This window comes from Corythoichthys intestinalis, chromosome 6 (genome assembly GCF_030265065.1).
Source record: "Corythoichthys intestinalis isolate RoL2023-P3 chromosome 6, ASM3026506v1, whole genome shotgun sequence".
In the NCBI taxonomy this organism is placed as follows: domain Eukaryota; kingdom Metazoa; phylum Chordata; class Actinopteri; order Syngnathiformes; family Syngnathidae; genus Corythoichthys; species Corythoichthys intestinalis.
The window spans coordinates 49,704,914-49,725,282 of NC_080400.1; the positions used below are offsets into that span (position 1 = coordinate 49,704,914).

General features: G+C 40.0%; 1 protein-coding gene across 1 annotated transcript in view; it reads right to left on the reverse strand.

The window, feature by feature from the left end:
- The window catches only part of dner (delta/notch-like EGF repeat containing), a 91,738-nt gene extending 71,664 nt beyond the window's left edge, over positions 1 to 20,074 (reverse strand). The window contains exons 1-2 of the mRNA XM_057839914.1: positions 20,056 to 20,074; positions 19,095 to 19,479 (exon numbers count right to left, since the gene is read on the reverse strand). Coding sequence (XP_057695897.1) covers positions 19,095 to 19,376 — 282 coding nt within the window. The 5' untranslated portion in view covers positions 19,377 to 19,479; positions 20,056 to 20,074. The remainder of the gene's footprint in view (positions 1 to 19,094; positions 19,480 to 20,055) is intronic.
- Between the last annotated feature and the right edge of the window lie 295 nt (positions 20,075 to 20,369).

Below are 20,369 nucleotides of genomic sequence, written 5' to 3' on the forward strand. Positions count from 1 at the left end.
TTACAGTGTGAGGCGGACTTCGTTGTCACTCACATGGAGAGAAAAAGTGCTTCGGATCGAAATCAAAGAGGTTTCTTATCTTTTTTCCATTTGCTTCGTGGCATTCATTCAGATGAAAAACAAACCTCCACTGGCTAAAAATGGTTCTTAAGATGCTCCTGCTGCCACTTTGAATTAGTCTCAGACTTACACTGCGGGAGTGGAACATCCTGTTCAACCTTTGTCAGACAAAACGTGATAAGACTCATCTTCTCTCTTTGTACCTGCTCATTAAGTAATAAGGCACCCGCTGGGAAGCTGTTCTGCGCATTGGTGAATATTTCTAAATAGATGATCAAAAGAAATAAACTCACTGACAAGCCAGTGGGTAAAATATGAATCATACAATATCCTTTTGTTTTTCTCTAGCACAGGAGGATATGCTCTGACATTTCCTGTTTGGTGTTATGTACTCCCCACCTGTTGATCTTTTGGCTCAGAGCTCGTCATCACTCTGTTGCCATGGAGATCTTAGAAGGAGAACAGGGGCACCGAGCTCCAAATTGAGCCTCATATTGTGAGGGTACACTGGACATATATCATGACTGTCGTCCAAACAGCTTTGTGCCAGAAGCGGTACAAAATGTTCATGTAAAGGTCACTCCAGTGTTTGACTCTGTTACTCTCCCACAGAATTTAACCTTCTCTTCACCTGAATGTATCAGGAGCTTTCCACTATATATTTTGTTGTTGCATTATGTCTACTGTCCTCCGGGGGTCACGAATGCTGCTTTTTAATAAAACTCCCAATCTCTGCACTTTATGATAAGTGCATTTCCAAGCCAACCCCTGACAGATTTCTACTCACATAAGCACAGATGTTAATACGAGCTAATCGTTGTGTCTGCAGCAGCGCCTGAGGCTGAAACCAACTCGTCGCTTGGCTCTCTGCTGGAGCTGCTCTCGTGGTCCTAAAGGGATTTGGTGGATTTAGTTGGCATTTCTTGTCTGCGGCAAAGAGATATTCAGGACACATCGCAGTAGACCAACATTCAGAGTGCGTTGGCTTGTTTCCCAGTTGGCTTCATTAAAGTAATATATTGGAAGATTGACTTAACTGACAAGCTGTGTATCTGAGAACAAGCACACTGGAGACAGCAACACATTCACTCTTGAGATTTCTTTTTGAAACAGCTCTATCTTAATCCGATGGAATTATGACAAATTCTAGATAATCCAAAAATGTGCAAGAATCTGCAAAAAATATATAAATAAAGAGCCATTTCACCTTTTCACAGCAACACAAAACACTAACTCACAAAATGTTTCCATTAGCCCTGAAATGTTAGGTAGATTACACAACGAGAGAAACACATCTGAGATACAGCGGGAGGGAGGGAGCAAGGGATAAAAGAAAAGTAGTAATCTAAAAGAAGTAATAATGAAGGGATGGTTAAAGGTGAACAAAGAAGCTAAAAATTGTCCTCAAGTAAGAGTAGTGTTATTTCAAAATAATACAGTAGTACCTCGTATATACTGTACATACGACATATATCTATATATTTAAAAATGTTGTCTCGCCCACCCGGGCGGTATGATCTCTCCTCTCAAGCTCGGGTCCTCTACCAGAGGCCTGGGAAATCTTCGTTGTCCCTAGGACGAAGAACGGAGATGTCGGTCGTTGTTCCTGGTATCTTTTGGAGCCATGCACCCAGCTTGGGGGTTACTGCCCCTAGTGTCCCGATCACTACTGGCACCACTTTTGCCTTCACTCCCCACATTTTCTCCAACTCTTCCTTCAACCCTTGATATTTCTCCAGCTTTTTGTGTTCTTTTTTCCTGATGTTGTTACGCTCGGGATTGCTACATCAATTACTACTGCCGTTTTCTGATGTTTATCCACCACCACTATGTCAGGCTGGTTGGCCATCACCACTTTGTCTGTCTGGATCTGGAAGTCCCACAGGATCTTACCTCGGCTGTTCTCGACCACCTCTGGAGGTGTCGCCCACCTTGACTCCGGGGTCTCCAGTCCGTACTCGGCACAGATGTTCCTGTACACTATGCCTGCTACCTGGTTATGTCGTTCCATGTATGCCTTGCCTGCCAGCATCTTACACCCTGCTGTGATGTGCTGGACTGTCTCAGGGGCCTCTTTGCATAGCCTGCACCTGTGGTCCTGTCTGGTGCGATAGACCCCGGCCTCTATTGATCTTGTGTTTAGGGCCTGTTCTTGTGCTGCCATGATCAGTGCCTCATGCCGTCCTTAGGCCAGCCTTTTCAAGCCACTGGTATGTTTTCCCTATGTCAGCTACCTCCTCAATTTGTCCGTGGTACACACCATGCTGGGGCTTGTCCTTTAATGATATCTCTTCAGGGTCCTCCTCCTTACTGAGCTTGTGTTGCCTGAGGTATTCACCAAGCAGGTCATCACGGTGGGCCATTTTTATGATGTACTCTTGGAGGGATGTAGTTTCCTCCTTGATAGTGGCTCTGATGCTCACTAGTCCTATATATACAGTAAATATATATATACAGTGCCTTGCAAAAGTTTTCGGCCCCCTTGAATCTTGCAACCTTTCGCCACATTTCAGGCTTCAAACATAAAGATATGAAATTTAATTTTTTTGTCAAGAATCAACAACAAGTGGGACACAATCGTGAAGTGGAACAACATTTATTGGATAATTTAAACATATTTTATAAATAAAAAACTGAAAAGTGGGGCGTGCAATATTATTCGGCCCCTTTACTTTCAGTGCAGCAAACTCACTCCAGAAGTTCAGTGAGGATCTCTGAATGATCCAGTTTTGTCCTAAATCACCGATGATGATAAATAGAATCCACCTGTGTGCAATCAAGTCTCCGTATAAATGCACCTGCTCTGTGATAGTCTCAGGGTTCTGTTTAAAGTGCAGAGAGCATTATGAAAACCAAGGAACACACCAGGCAGGTCCGAGATACTGTTGTGGAGAAGTTTAAAGCTGGATTTGGATACAAAAAGATTTCCCAAGCTTTAAACATCTCAAGGAGCACTGTGCAAGCTATCATATTGAAATGGAAGGAGCATCAGACCACTGCAAATCTACCAAGACTCGGCCGTCCTTCCAAACTTTCTTCTCAAACAAGGAGAAAATTGATCAGAGATGCAGCCAAGAGGCCCATGATCACTCTGGATGAACTGCAGAGATCTACAGCTGAGGTGGGAGAGTCTGTCCATAGGACAACAATCAGTCGTACACTGCACAAATCTGGCCTTTATTGAAGAGTGGCAAGAAGAAAGCCATTTCTCAAAGATATCCATAAAAAGTCTCGTTTAAAGTTTGCCACAAGCCACCTGGGAGACACACCAAACATGTGGAAGAAGGTGCTCTGGTCAGATGAAACCAAAATTGAACTTTTTGGCCACAATGCAAAACGATATGTTTGGCGTAAAAGCAACACAGCTCATCACCCTGAACACACCATCCCCACTGTCAAACATGGTGGTGGCAGCATCATGGTTTGGGCCTGCTTTTCTTCAACAGGGACAGGGAAGATGGTTAAAATTGACGGGAAGATGGATGCAGCCAAATACAGGAACATTCTGGAAGAAAACCTGTTGGTATCTGCACAAGACCTGAGACTGGGACGGAGATTAATCTTCCAACAGGACAATGATCCAAAACATAAAGCCAAATCTACAATGGAATGGTTCAAAAATAAACGTATCCAGGTGTTAGAATGGCCAAGTCAAAGTCCAGACCTGAATCCAATCGAGAATCTGTGGAAAGAGCTGAAGACTGCTGTTCACAAACACTCTCCATCCAACCTCACTTAGCTCGAGCTGTTTTGCAAGGAAGAATGGGCAAGAATGTCAGCCTCTCGATGAGCAAAACTGATAGAAACATACCCCAAGCGACTTGCAGCTGTAATTGGAGCAAAAGGTGGTGCTACAAAGTATTAACGCAAGGGGGCCGAATAATATTGCACGCCCCACTTTTCAGTTTTTTATTTGTTAAAAAAGTTTAAATTATCCAATAAATTTTGTTCCACTTCACGATTGTTTCCCACTTGTTGTTGATTCTTGACAAAAAATTAAAATTTTATATCTTTATGTTTGAAGCCTGAAATGTGGCGAAAGGTTGCAAGGTTCAAGGGGGCCGAATACTTTTGCAAGGCACTGTGTATATATATATATATATATATATATATATATATATATATATACATACACTCACACAAGCTTGCATTGACATACTGTACGATCCTGTCACCATCCGACGTAAAATTTGACTCGTCATTTCTTTCGACATATGACGCCATGCCCGAAATACAATGATTTAGGACAGTGTTGCAATTTTCTTATTTTCCTGCAAGACGGACACAAAACGGATTTTCTTGTGGGAGAAATCAATATGGTTCCCAAGAATGTTAATTCAGGTGGTAAAAAAAAAAGCAAAAAGGTGATGCTTGTCTTTGAAATCAAGATGGAAATGATTGAAAAATTAGAGCGTGGTGTGCGTGTCAGTGAACTGGCTCAACGATACGGCCGGAATATGTCTACGATCTCCATGGTCATCCCCTGACCTCCGTTCGCCAGTCTTTATAAATTAAGGTCACAATTATTATTATTGTAACATCGGCAAGGAAGTCGCCAGCTTCATCAGGTTTTTAATCATTTATTTCAGAACTTGTGCAACACAACACGGCTACTGTCCAATGTAGCCGACGCCAACAACATGAAAAGAGAAAGTAAAAACTCTTCCACATCTGTCTCACTGTGTCATCAGTCACATGAACCGTTCAGGAACAGCATGCAAAACACAACTGCCACATTAGATGATTACATCATAATATTTTTTATTATTCCAATTTGTATTTATAATTTATTTGTTTTGCTATGTGTAATTGCTATTTGTAAATGTACCAGCAGTAGTTAATAAGGATTTGGCGTAGGTTTTTGGCCTGTAAAACTAATGAATCAAATTGGAATGTATTCTGATGGGAAAATCCCGCTTGATATACTGTACGACCATTTCAACTTACAAACCAGGAACCAGGTCCCGGAATGAAATAAATTTGTATGTATAGGTGCTATTGTATTACTCAAGTTAAAGTCAAAGTAGTCATCCAAAAAATGTGACGGCAGCATTCTATGTGATATTAGTAGTTTGTTTTTTGTGATGCTTTAAAGATGCCACGTAACTGATCACGCCTGCGTGATCATAGCACTGCAAGCTCGTGTGTGGTCATGTGGCTGTATTGTTACGTCTGGTAAAGTGGAGTCATTGGTTAAACGGGTACAGGTATACTGGGCATCTCTGGCAAAAATTAAATCCAATGTAGAATAAAAAAGAAAATAGGAACAACTCTACTGTAGTTCAAAGTAGCGCAGTAAGAATAACCTATCATCTTCACACATCTCCTCTTAAGTCTGGCAAGGTAAAACTACTTTTAGAAGTACATTTTTCTCAAAAAGTTACTCAAGTGACTGAGTAATTGTAAGGTATTATTTTATTTAATCACACAACCTCTCGCTGATTAGGACAGCGGTGATGTCAGTTTCCAGTTAATTTCTAAACTGCGAATAGTAACTTAGTAAAGTATTAGGAAACTGTGGGTAACGATTACTAAATAGTGCATACATTACTAAATTGAGAGTACACATTACCAAAATGAGGGTACATATTTCCTATTAAAATTCTTTCTCTCTTCCTTGGCACAAGGAGGGGCTATGTAGTCCTTTATGTACCGTATTTTCCGCATACCGTATAAAGTGCTCCTTCTATGAATGGCCCATTTCAAAACGAGATGGAGCTACGCTCAAAGGAATGTCATGCCTGATTAACTAATATGTAGCCATATATAAGGCATATTGGATTACAAGGCGCACATTCGGCTTTTGAGAAAACTGAAGGCTTTTAGGTGCGCCTTATAGTGCGGAAAATACGGTAATTTATGGAGTGGGGGGGTTAATAGAAAAGCAAGTGTCAAAGACACATCACCTTGTTATAAGAAGAAAACCAGTTCGACCAAGTGATAGAGGTTTATTTATTATTCTTGAGTCTTGCGCCAATTACGAACAAGCGAGGGGTTTCAAAGAGACCACAGGACTGCGAACTTCACTTAATTGGACACAGTGCCAAACCACACAAACACACACACGCACTTGCACACATGCAGACACATGAAAACCATGCAATTAAGATGAAGGCAGAGCTTCAAGGCTTGGCTTTGTTTACCACAAGAGTTTTGTCAGGATGGAGCGCAATTTTAGTGGACGTTGCAAACCTAATGGCAAAAACTAAATATCAATCTTTACTAGACACTTCATGGCAAGACTGCATTTGCTCATTTCCTCAGATTTACAATAGTCACGTCAGTTCAATTTAATCCAATACGAAAACTTTTTTTTTTTTTTTTTTTTTAATCCCCTTTTAGGAACACAGTTAATTAACAACATATTATATCCGGTTTTCCCCAACACAAAGAGATTGTGGCGCACCGCCAGACCAAAATAAAAGCTGCCACACCTTGCAAATCAGATGTTTTTTTTTTTGTTTTTAAATTAGAAAATTAGAAAAATTTTGTTTTCAAACTAGCGTCAGCCGAGTGTGAAGGGTTCAGTGGCAACTTATTCATTGTGTATTGTAATGTCCGTAACTAAGCGCTGCCCCCTTAAGAGACGATCGGACTGGGGAGATGTGGCACAGGGGGAAGCGAATAGGAAGAATGGACGAACGGGCGAGATAGCGAGAGATAGCGGTCGCATGTCGCGGCAGCCTGCTGTTATTTTGCTATTGTTTTTCTTTATTATTGTTACCACAATAAAGTGGGTAAGCCAATACCGACTCCTCTCCTTCTTCCCCATATGCGGGGCATTACAGTAGTTTGGATCAGACTTTTCGGCAAAAGTGGGCGGTGGAAGGCCGTCTTGGATGGAAGACCAAGTTTGAATGAATTTGCGAGAGAGGCGCAACCCAAAATAGAGCCTTGCTCCATTTTCAGAGCGCTGCTGCACTAACATCAACAATGACGTGCAGGCGTACTTATATCTGTGCTATCAGGCTGTTTCGGATCACGAATATATGCAATCACGGCTGTCGGAACTTTGATAAATGCGCTTTTTTCAAGTTTCACGAGCTCTGGGACACTCGAAAAATGACTCTCATACATCTCCTTGCCAAGTTAATGGTACCTCGATGTGCGTTTGTGTGGAAAAGTAGTTCACGAACAACACAAAAAAACTATTCACCTTCTCACCAAAACTAGTAAAACTCTACACAGCTATTACAATTTTCCCCCTACTCCTTGAAATGGGTCCGTTAACAGGACTATTATTGTTGTGGTAATGTAGTACGTATTAGGACCAAATAAAAGGAAAAAGAAGGACTACGACTGGGGTCTGCACACCGCGGCTCTAGTGGCTCCCTGGAGCTTTTTCAAAGATTTTTGAAAATGGAAAAAGATGGGGGAGGGAAACATATTTTTTGTTTTATTATAGTTTCTGTAGGAGGACAAACATGACCCAAACATTCTTTCTATTCATTAATATTGTAATAAAGTTAAACTTAAGGTGGCATCGTACAACAGAGTAGTCACATGGTGTGTCATTCTCTATAGGATTCACTGCAGGGAAAATAAACATTTATTCATGAAGGCTAATTATGTATTTGTAGTTAACAGTCATTTTGATAGTAGGCTAATATTGATACATACAGTGGGGCAAATAAGAATTTAGTCAACCACTAATTGTGCAAGTTCTCCCACTTGAAAATATTAGAGAGGCCTGTAATTGTCAACCTCAACCATGAGAGACAGAATGTGGGGAAAAAAATGCAGAAAATCACATTGATTTTTAAAGAATTTATTTGCAAATCATGGTTGAAAGTAAGTATTTGGTCAATACCAAAAGTTCATTTCAAGACTTTGTTATGTACCCTTTGTTGGCAGTAACAGAGGCCGAACGTTTTCTGCAACTCTTCAGAAGCTTTTCACACATTGTTGCTGGTATTTTGGCCCATTTCTCCATGCAGATCTCCTCTAGAGCAGTGATGTTTTGGGGTTGTCGTTGGGCAACACGGACTTTCAACTCCCTCCACAGATTTTCCATGGGGTTGAGATCTGGACACTGGCTAGGCCACTCCATGACCTTGAAATGCTTCTTACGAAGCGACTCCTTTGTTGCCCTGGCTGTGTGTTTGGGATCATTGTCATGCTGAAAGACCCAGCCACGTCTCATCTTCAATGCCCTTGCTGTTGGAAGGAGATTTTCACTCAAAATCTCTCGATACATGGCCCCATTCATTTTTTCCTTTACACAGTCGTCCTGGTCCCTTTGCAGAAAAACAGCCCCAAAGCATGATGTTTCCACCCCCATGCTTCACAGTGGGTATGGTGTTCTTCGGATGGAATTCAGTGTTCTTTCTCCTCCAAACATGAGAACCTGTGTTTCTACTAAAAAGTTCTAATTTTCGTTTCATCTGACCATAACACATTCTCCCAGTCTTTTTCTGGATCATCCAAATGCGCTCTAGTGAACCGCAGACGGGCCTGGACGTGTACTTTCTTCAGCAAGGGGACACGTCTGGCAGTGCAGGATTTGAGTCCCTGGCGGCGCATTGTGTTACTGATGGTAGCCTTTGTTACTGTGGTCCCAGCTCTCTGTAGATCATTCACTAGGTCCCATCGTGTGGTTCTGGAATTTTTGCTCACCGTTCTTGTTATCATTCTGACGCCACGGGGTGAGATCTTGCATGGAGCCCCAGATCGAGGGAGATTATCAGTGGTCTTGTATCGCTTCCATTTTCTAATAATTGCTCCCACAGTTGATTTCTTTACACCAAGTGTTTTACCTATTGCAGATTCAGTCTTCCCAGCCTGGTGCAGGTCTACAATTTTGTCTCTGGTGTCCTTCAACGGCTCTTTGGTCTTGGCCATAGTGGAGTTTGGAGTGTGACTGAGTGAGTTTGTGGACAGTTGTCCACAACCTCACTCAGTCCAATAATGCGTTAAAACAGGTGCCATTAATACAGGTAACGAGTGGAGCCTCGTTAGAAGAAGACCTCTTTGACAGCCAGAAATATTGCTTGTTTGTAGGTGACCAAATACTTATTTTCCACTCCAATATGGAAATAAATTCTTTAAAAATCCAACAATGTGATTTTCTGTTTTTTTTTTTCCCACATTCAGTCTCTCATGGTTGAGGTTTACCCATGTTGACAATTACCAGCCTCTCTAATCTTTTCAAGTAGGAGAACTTGCACAATTGGTGGTTGACTAAATACTTATTTGCCCCATTGTATAGCCAGTGTTGCTTTCATTATAAGGTTTAAACAAGGCTTTTAATTTTTTGCAGCTCCAGACATACTGTATCAGTTTGTTTGTTTTTTTTGTCAAATATAGCTCTTTCAACATTTTGGGTTGCCGACCCCTGGACTACGAGATGTAAGTCATACTACTACTATGAGAAAAAAAAAAAAAGTCGTATTATTACATAGGGTTAACGTAACTTATGAGCTACGCATTTTACGTACATGTACCGTAGCTGAGAGCTACCACATTATCCTGGCTATGAAATATTTCAAATATATCTTTTATATGGTTCTTCTTGGGGAAAAAAAACTTGAATTTTTTTTTTTTTTTTTTTTTTGCCATGGCACGACATGGTGAGGCTGTCCGACTCAGATGCAGCCCACCACCACAGCTTCAAAAAATCCTATTATTATTATATGGTACACATACAGTACATATCATATTATATATTTATATAAACTCTAACCCCAATCTACGATGTAAACATGTGAATTGATGATTTAAACTGTGAACTCAGTATTTAGGTTCCCGTGGTGTTTTCTGTTTATATGAACATTTCTTCAATTGCCGCACTCCTAAAGCTTTCAATAATTATTCATGTAACTTGAGAAACAAATGCACCTACTAGTGATGATGTGCAGTACTTGGACAAGTAAATCCATCAATTTAAACTTTTTTTCCCCTGTAATGATGAACAAATACATTTAAGAAGAATGAATCCCAGTATTAAAAAAAACATGACGAGTTGATGAGATATTAATAACATTTGTGATTAAATGTGACTTTAAATAGTGCCAGTTGGACATGTCTGCAATGAGTCACAGCTCTCATTATGAAAAATGACCATGTGTGATGTTATAGCTCCCTGGGCCCTGATTTATGCCTTTTTTTTTTGGGGGGGGGGGGTAAAACCCATCATGGTACATTCATAATTAATATGATGGAAAACTGACCAAGGTCAGAGAAGTTTCAGTGTTCCTAAACCTGTAACAACACAGCATCACTAAAAGCAGAAAGCAAACATGGAAATTGATATTAAAACTGTTGAAAGCTCAAGACGAATACTATAATGCCCGTATGCAATACAATGGAACATCTGGGGTCAAACACATTAAATTCAGGTTTTCCTTACTTTAGTGATGAATATCAAACACCACAATTTAAATTAACTATTGAAAGTTTTGCATGACTTTGGTGACTTGGTATAGATTTTCCAAATTTGTCTGTTGAATTGTGCAACCTTGTGGTTTTTTCAGCTCACTTGTGATTGTTTAGACATCTTTATATTGTTTTTTTCCCCCCTTTCTAATCTCTTCTTATCCTTCCTCATTGAACCGATCATCAATCAGAAGAGAAAGGATGCAAAGCAGCACTGTGCTCTTCCGATCAGGTCATTCAGCAAATCTCAATTGACTGCAGCCCAGTTTCCATGGTGAAGAGAGGCAGGCAAAAATCAATGACTCCCTTTGAGTTCAACTTGAAAACTGTTTTGGCAAAGGGATCAAGAGCAATAAAAATGGAATATATGGTTTTGCAACATGCTACGGTTGCGGACAACTGGCTGCTACCTGCTTTCGGGTCAAGTAATTGGATGGTTAAGCACAAATATTTATAATCCATGTATTAATTCTTGTTTTTTTTTTTCTTTCAATTGGCACTAAAAAATATCAGGACAACGGCAGGAAATTAGGGAATTTTAGTTCATTCTGTACGTTATTTTTCCATAAATTACACATGTCTTTGTCCATCTGTCTAAGTCAAGGACGTATAGTGACAAACACAACAATTAATTGCTTTTAATTAATTGTCAGCACGTGAAAATAAGTATCCCTTACCCTGTTTCAATTCTTAAGGCAGAAAAGGCCGTGGCTTCCTATGAGTATATCACCTTGGTGTTCAGTTATACAAGACCAGATTTTACACAGAGTAAGTTTACTGATGCAAGGTCATTATCATTTTAGGATTTTAGTTTGATTTTAGCATGACTCACTACAGGTTGGAATGTACAGGTTAAGAGGAACAAAACGTGAGACTCTTTCAACCAAGAACTATGTGTGCTGTATGTCTCGGTTGACCGATTGTCTTTCATTCTGACTGTCCGACTTTCCATGTTTTGTGCATTAAAGTACGCAATTCAGTCCTGTGCCCCGTTTATCCTTTTCATACTGACGATCCGAGTCTTGAATTGAACTGTAAGAACATCAGATGTGGTACCTTAAAGGTACTATAAATGCAATATATATAAAATTGAAAATACTTTTCTACTCAATGCATGCTCCACCAGTACCCTGCAGAGTACACAGATGATTTTAACAGAGCCTGCCCTCCAAAAACACTTCTTCCCTTCAATAGGTTGTTCAGGTCGGACACTCTGGGCGAACTGTGCACGCCCATGAGCGTTCCCGCAGCAGCAGGAATGCCGCAGTTATGCTTTAGGCTGGAGGTGGCAGTCACAAGTAAAGAAGTGACAAAATCCATACTAAGTGAGGAAAATAAGCATTTGAACACCCTGAGGAATGATGTGCGGCTTTGAAATTCTCATAATAAGTGCTTGTCTGCTGAGAGAGACAAGCTACAGAAAAAAAAAAAGAAAAAAAAAAATCAAGAAATCACACCGTATGATTTTTTAGAAAATATATATATTTGTATTATACTGCTGCAAATAAGTATTTGAACACCTGTCCATTAGCTAGAATTGTGAGCCTCAAAGACCTGCCTTTAAAAAGTCCAATAGAATTGAGGTGGACTTTTTGAGTCTGACTTTTTGACCTGTTTGAGGCGGTTAGCTGCATATAAACACCTGTCCACCACATACAATCAGGAAGACTCCAATTCATAACACGGTCAAGACCAAAGAGCTGCCCAAAGACACCAGAGAGAATCGTAGACCTCTACAATGCTGTACAGGGCAATTGCCAAGCACCTTGGTCATATAAGATCCACCATTGGAGCAATAATTAGAAAATGGAAGAAGTTAAACATGACTGTCAATCTCCCTCGGATTGGGGCTCCATGCAAGATCTACCTCGTAGGGTCTCAATGATCCTATGAATGGTGAGGAAGATACAAGATCGATTAAAGATGGGTAAAGAAATGGGTGTATAAAAATGGATTAAATTCGACGATAAATTCCTACCGGGAAAACTGGATGAGGGGTTTGAGACATGGACAGATAAGGGAATAACATAGTACTGCAACGATTAATCGATTAACTCGAGTATTCGATTAGGAAAAAAAGATTCAAATTAAATTTTGCTGCTTCGAGTATGGCGTTGTAATGCTTTATTTTGAAAGTGTCTGCATTTTTTACCGATTTGGGTGGATGCACTGCCCTGTAGTCTGCCTCATTTCACAAGGCTGAATCCAGCTGCTCCATGTTAAGACCAACATAAGCTAAGTTTTTGTTTGAGCGAATGTTTTTTTAATGCATTTGTAATTTAGTTGAAAAAGTCTAGCCGTATTTTTGTGGGAATATGTGTCTGAACCATTTGTTAAGAGCATTGTAGGGGAAAAAAAACGTTAGCGTTTTAATAGCATTTAAACTAGCAGACTTTTGCTATGTAAGTTAGCCAATTGTTCTTTTGTTGTACATAAATCCTTACTTTTTTATACTGTTTGAGGCTCAGCTCAGGTATTTACATTTTTCATGTTCCTTATCCGATTACTCGATTATTCAAACAAACTAGTTCATCGATTAATCGACTACGAAAATAATCGATAGCTGCAGCCCTAAAAAGACAGGTATATTTAAGGTTGTTAAAAATGGGAAAAATAAAAACTTTCCAAGAACTGAAAAATACATACAATCTTGCTAACCAAGATTTTAGATATCTCCAAATACGTGATTACTACAATAAATAAGTGGGGACGAAGTACAGCCTATAAAACACTTGCTAGTACGATCTAATGACAATGTTATCCTAAAAACTGTGTTAACCATATACAGTACAGTATTTTGAGACTCTGCAACTGATTCAACACTGTATTTGAAAATTAAATGGGAGAAGAGAGTTGGGTCAAATGAAACTGGAGGAGAAATAGAACGATATGTGGCAAAACATTTATCAACGTCACAATCTCTCAAATGGATGGAATTCAACTGGAAAAATCTAACTCGATATTTTGTTACACCAAAAATTAAATGTAAAAAAAAATTAAAAACCAACAATTTTGCTAGAGATTGTGCAAAGCAATGAATCCACAACATACACATACTGGTATATTTTGGACATGCAGCAATATACAATCATTCTGGGAGAAGGTTCACTCAGCTCTCAGAGATATATTGGGATATGCGATCCTCAAATCCTACCAGGTACTATATCTGGGACTTTGAGGATTTTATACAAAAAGCTGACCAGTATATTGTGAAAATTCTCCTTGTGGCTGGGAAGAAGGCCATAACTAAGAACTGAATCTCCAACATATGAACAATGGCTGTTAATAGTGGATGAAATACTTGAGATGGAACGGCTGACATATGCAGTATGCTGAAGATGCTAGGCAAAGAAAACTTGTTTTGGTAAAAGGAAAAGTGGGGGAAGTGGCTGACATACAGGGGAAAATGTGTACAATAGGGAACTCAGACTCATAATTATGATAGAGGGAAAACAAGCTCATTTGGTTCACATTAAGTTTAATTTTCTTTTTATGTTCGGTTGGGGCATCGCCCCATTGTGGGGAATATTGTTTTTTCTGGTTTTGTGTAAATTTTTCAGTTGCTTCTTCCTTAGTTTGGTTGTGGTAATTGCTCCGTTGAGGGGATTATTGTATTTTGTGTGAAAATAATAATAATAATAAAATAAAAACATTTTTTAAAAATTTAAAAGGTGAGGAATCAGCCAAGGAGGAGGAGCTGCTCAACGACCTAAAAGGAGCTGGGACCACCATTTCCAAGGTTACTGTTTGTAATACATCAAGACGTCATTGTTGACAATCATGCATGGCACGGAAGATTCCCCTGCTTGAACCAGCACCTGTGCAGGCCCGTTTTAAGTTTACCAATCACCATTTGGATGATCCAGAGGAGTCATGGGAGAAAGTCATGGATAAAAATGGAACTTTTTGGTCTTAATTCCCCTCACAGTGTTTGGAGGAAGAAGAATGATGAGTAAAATCCCAAGAACACCATCCCTACTGTGAAGCATAGGGGTGGTACCATCATGCTCTGGGGGTGTTTTTCAGCACATGGGACTACACGACTGCACTGTATTAAGGAGAGGATGACCTGGGCCATGTATTGTAAGATTTGGGGGAATAACCTTTCCTCAGTTAGAGCATTGAAAACGGGTCGCGACTGGGTCTTCCAACATGACAATGGCCAAAAGCAGACAGCCAGCATGTCCAAAGAGTTGCTTCATAAAAAGCATATCAAGGTTCTGGAGGGAACTAGCCTGTCTCTAGACCTGAACCAAATAGAACATCTTTGGATGAACCTCAAACTGTGTTAAGTGACAGCTCAGAAACCTGTTAGATCTCGAAAAGCTCTGTGTGCAGCAGTGGTGCAAAAATCCCTGCTGCAGTCTGTGTAAACCTGGTGAAAGTTACAGGAAACATTTGACCTCTGTAATTGTAATCAAAGGCTACTGTACCAAATATTAACATTGATTTTCTCAGGTGTTAAAAATACTTATTTGCAGCATTCTAATTGTAACCGTGTCGGGCAAGGCAAGCCCCTTGGTAACAATAAAACACAGGTCTGGCAAAAATCAATGAAGCAGAAGTGGTGGCAACAGTAAACAACAATTCATTTCGGTGAATTTATTTTAACAGGCACACACACTTTATTCAAAACTTCTTAAAATGTTGAGTGGATATTTGGGAAATAAATCAGAGCAAATGCAAACAAACTCGAGTGAAAATACCACCACCAAGAAAAAGGAAAATGACTACTAAATATTAGGGGTGTAACGGTACACAAAAATCTCGGTCGGTACGTACCTCGGTTTTGAGGTCACGGTTCGGTTCATTTTCGGTACAGTAAGAAAACAAAATGCAAAATATAAATGTGCTAGTTGTTTATTACACACTTTTGTGCTTTCAACAATAGGAACATTAGCCTACACAAAGCTAGAATTCTGCTCAAAAATAGAAAATACATGAATATATGAAATATTCTGAAATATAGATATTTTGAAAAACAAAATAAAAATAAATAACTTTGGCTAAGACTTTTTCTTTAAAAAAAAAATATCTGATGTGCAAAATTGAACAGTTGCAACACTGAACAGTTTCAAGTTTCTCATATTAACTCTACGACCACAGCCTCGAAAACTAAGGGTTATTAGGGCTGTCAAACGATTAAAATTTTTAATTGAGTTAATCGCAGCTCAAAAATTAATTAATCGTAATTAATCGTAATTCAAACCATCTCTAAAATATGCCATATTTTTCTGTAAATTATTTTTGGAATGGAAAGATAAGACACAAGATGGATATATACATTCAACATACGGTACATAAGTACTACATTTGTTTATTATAACAATAAATCAACAAGATGGCATTAACATTATTAACATTCTGTTAGCGAGCCGTCCATGGGGCGTAACAGTGGAATTATGGGATGCATGAGCGGGCATTCCGCGCTTGCGTTAAATGCGTCAAATATTTCAACGTGATTAATTCAAAAAATTAATTACCTCCCGTTAACGCGCGAAATTTGACAGCACTTTACAGTACGTCAGAAACTCGTTCGGTATGCCACCGTTCCGAACCGAGGACCACGCACCGAAACGGTTCAAAACAAATACATGTACCGTTACACCCTTACTAAATATGCAAGTTTAGTTAAATTCTTTAAAACGTACCCAATTTTAGTTAATTCAAAAGGGGGAAAAAAGGAATTAACTAAACAGCAGTGTCCGAATCAGCTCTCAATCCACGTGGTCACTGCTAACAACAACATCAGGTTAAAACATTTGACATAATAATCAGAAGAAATGTAAAACTACCTCACATGCAGCCAGCTCGGCTCAAAAGCTGGTTCTCAGCAGGTCTCGTGTCAAGGCAAATAACCTGGCTCATGCACAGGTGCTATGCATGGGCCAATTTATAGTGCACACGGGGGAGTGGCCATCAACCAGATATGATGCATTTGATACTGTGGGAAAATTGGTCACCATGACTTTCCACCTTGCTACATAATACAAATAAATTGTTGAAAAATCTTACACTATGATTTCTGTGTTGTTTTTTAGATTAGAAGTACCTACCATGAAAATTTCAAACCTGCCCAATCATCATATCTAAGTGGGAGAACTTCCAAAATCAAAGGGTGTTCAAATACTTATCTTGCTCACTGTAGCATCTTTAAGTGATCAATGCTCGACACGCTCACTCATAGCTGACTTCAATCGCTATTTGAAAACAGTACAATGCTGTAACGTACCTTGACATTTATGTTTACGATGTCTTTTATGGTGCGGAAGTCCATCCAATGTGGCAGCGATGGGGAACGCCTTTCTTTACATAATAGCCAATATTATCTTCTTTTTCTCGTCACACTCTGTTTTTCTCTCTCTCTCTCTCTTTCATTTCATTTTTTTACTTTCTAAAATAAGTGTTTTATTATATACTTGAGTAAATTTATTCCAACAAAATTAAAATAAGTATAAGTAAAATGATTGATTTTTAAAAATCCTCCAAAAATTTAGAAATTTAGAAAATTTGAACAAAAAGGCTAACAAAGTAGTTACAGTAATGACTTACCCCCACCAATTTATCATTATTCTTGAATGGTTCGAACATTAATGGCAATTAAATATGGAAAATAAATCACCTAATTTAATAAAATGCTAATATAAAACACTGTGCAGTCAAATATAACCCAACTGTAAAAAAAAAAATAATAAATGAATAAATAAAATGAAACAGTATCACAGTGCATTTAATAAAGCCACAGTACTTCGCAGTCTGAACATTTAATTGAGTGATACGTCATGTTCCACTAGGGGTCACTATTTTAGATTAAGAACTAATATTGCTAGCATTTTTTATTGTTCGATTTTCGATTGCTGTTGTCTGTCGATAGGACAAATGATATAGATTTTTTTTTTTAGATTTTTCCCAACATCCTTATCTTTGGTTTGTATGGGGCACACAAGCAGGCCACAGAGGTAGGCGACGAAACCAAACTGCAGATGCTGCTTCTATTCTGAGAAATGAAACCAGGACGACGGAGGAGACACTCGTCATTGGCTCCCTTGCTAAATGCACCATTTTGCAGTTCTCAATATGAACAGGCATGTAGGCACCTTTTCCCAAAGATAATGTTGCTCGCATTAGTTCAAGGAAATCCAAGGGGGCTTATGGCTGCCACCTGTTGGTGAGTAAGCTAAAGTTCACCCATTCACCTTGCAGCTTCCCTTTGTCACACTGCAGCATACTCATTTATCCTCTGTGCTGCTCGATGGTGCTCTCTTTGGCCTCGGCATGACTCATGCACGAAGCCAGTTACTGTATTGAGCTCAGTGCACCCGCGCTCCAGACATAGCAAGCTCAAGTGGACAATTGCAATTCAGTGGAAGAGCCTGCATATTTGGACAATAGCTCAATGACAATAATCTGTTTTGAAAATTGTGTTTTCCAGAATGTACAAATCATTCAGTGGTAAGGACATTCCACAGTTCAATGTTGGTCAGATCGCCCATTCGCTATCACCATGTGAGTGCTGGGTGCGGTAATTCATTGGGGAAAACTCCAGATACTAGGGATGATGGGAAATTGCTCTAAATGGACATGCTTTTTCTATCAATGAAACACTAACAATGCCATATCTTTTAGATTTTCTTCAAAGGTGTTGAACTGAGAAGTAAATGGAAGAATGCAAACAACAACAGAAAATATTAACTGTATAGCTCTACAGATTATTAGGTTGCTCCAGGCAATATTGAGACTATATTCTGTGACATATTTTCATTAATGTAAAACACCCACGATACACATTTAAACTATGCAATTTGTTTTTCTCCACTCACACAACTCAAACGTGTATGTGTGTGTGACCGCTCTTCCCTCCTGTTGCCACAGCAACGCAGTCCTTGCCTCCACATCTCAGTACGTAATGGCACATGCTCCCACTATAAAATAACCCTTCACAGTATCCATGTAAAATTTGCAACGCACACGCTAGATACCTGCTTCACACAGACAAAGGTCCCCTGTGCCCCCATCACAATAACAGTAGATGAAAATTTACATTTCGTTGTCTTATGCTCAGGACAAACTGTGTAGAAATAGTGCATTTGTAGTACTGTAAGAGGTATTGCTAATATTGTATCTCAACAAGAAAACCACAAGGAAGTTATACTTCACAAGTTCACGGCACAATGGACAGATCCAGCCGACAAAATCATTTTTATGACTTATTGGAGTAAAAGCAATTTGTCTACTTTAAATTTGATGAAAAATTGTTCATATAATTTGGGCACGAAATCTAGGGCAAACTGCAACTTTTCCTCACCTTTTAAAAATATTATATAAACAATTGCCCATCAAATCGAACAATAGATGAATTCTTAAATAATTGCGTGTTACTGTTGTTGTTTTCCATTCTTACAATTCAATTTGTTGTTGTAAAATATCAATATGCTGTACAACAATGAGGTGATTATACCTTTACATGCTTTTTCACAATCTTGATGGACCACTGAGGGAAAACCTATTATGTTGCCGGTGATGTAAAACTAAGTATACTTGATTACTTTTAACCCCTTGGGCAAGATCTCCAAATGATTTAGTTTTGTCCAATTAAGGTAAAAAATAAGTGTTTTTCATCATTAAGCTGCCACAAAAATGAAGGGAAGATAGTGACTGACCTCACAGTTATGTCCAGTGAAGCCCTGACTGCACGTGCAGGTGTACTCCCAGGTGTCCTCTAGCCCGTCTCGAGACAGGAGGCCAAGGCAGAACCCCCCATTGAGGCAGGGTCGTCCTTCACAAGGGTCCGGCCGAGGTGTAGCCCGGGTCGGCGTGGGCTCGGCTGGGGCCGGGGTGTCTGGGGCCAGCTGGAACGGGGAAGGGACGGCGCCGATGCCGCAGTTCGGGAGCAAAAGGAGAAGGAACAGGAAGGATTGGGGAGGCGTGAAGCTCAAGCTCATCTTGATATTAAGTGTTGGCCTTGCGGAAAGTGTTTGAGGAGGCTCGCTGCCAGAATGTGGAGCCTCTGCTTGGCTCAGGCTGGCAAGACCGAATGCCGGCTGACTGAAAAGGTTGGGATGGAGGAGAATACGAGAGGGAGTGAGAGAGCGAAAGAGAGTGAGAGAGATAGGTTGACACTACGCTGCACTGTGTCTGTGTCAGTGACGACACACGCAGTGACGCTTTCCTGTCATTAAGTGTGAACTCTGATTGGAGGGAGCATTGGGGGAGAAAATTAGATAACAATGTGAGTTAAAGATTCTGTCAATTGACATAAAATTTTTTAACCTGTCCTGTTCAGCATTAGAGTGAAGTTGCCCCCCGTAAATTTCAAATAAAAACTATGTAATTCGTTTGTGCTACACTTGTAATTTTTTTAGATATTAATGATTTTTTTTTTATAAGTCAATCTGAGGCCATCAGCCCCCCCCCCCCCCCCCCCCACACACTGTGCAAAAATGTTTGTTTGTGCAATTATGGATTTTGAGATATTAATGATTCTTTCATAGATACATCTGAGGTCACTAACCCACCCTACATTGTCCGATTCACTCCAAACTGGTCGCAAACGTTTGTGCTACGTTTGTGCCGGTTTGTGCTGCAAAAATTGTAGTTTCAAAAATCGGTGCAGCAACTCACCAGTGCCCGTTAGGGGATGCAGAGTGGGTGTCCTGGGGGCGGGGGTTCCTGGGGGTGGCCGTACAGTCCCGGGCGGCTCCCCCTTGATTTTAATGCATCATACACCTCATACAGTGTGGGGCGACTGGGGTCGGTTGGGTGGGGGGGGGGGGGGGGGTGACGTGACAGTTACCCTCCTGCTGCCGACCCCGCCATTCCAGTACCTGTTTTAACACACCAAATACAGTACATTATTCTCCACGGGGGAGCTACGATGAGGGCCGGTGGGATGTGCGGCTGGGAAGAAGTTGCACGTGGCGGTCCCACTGCCCTCT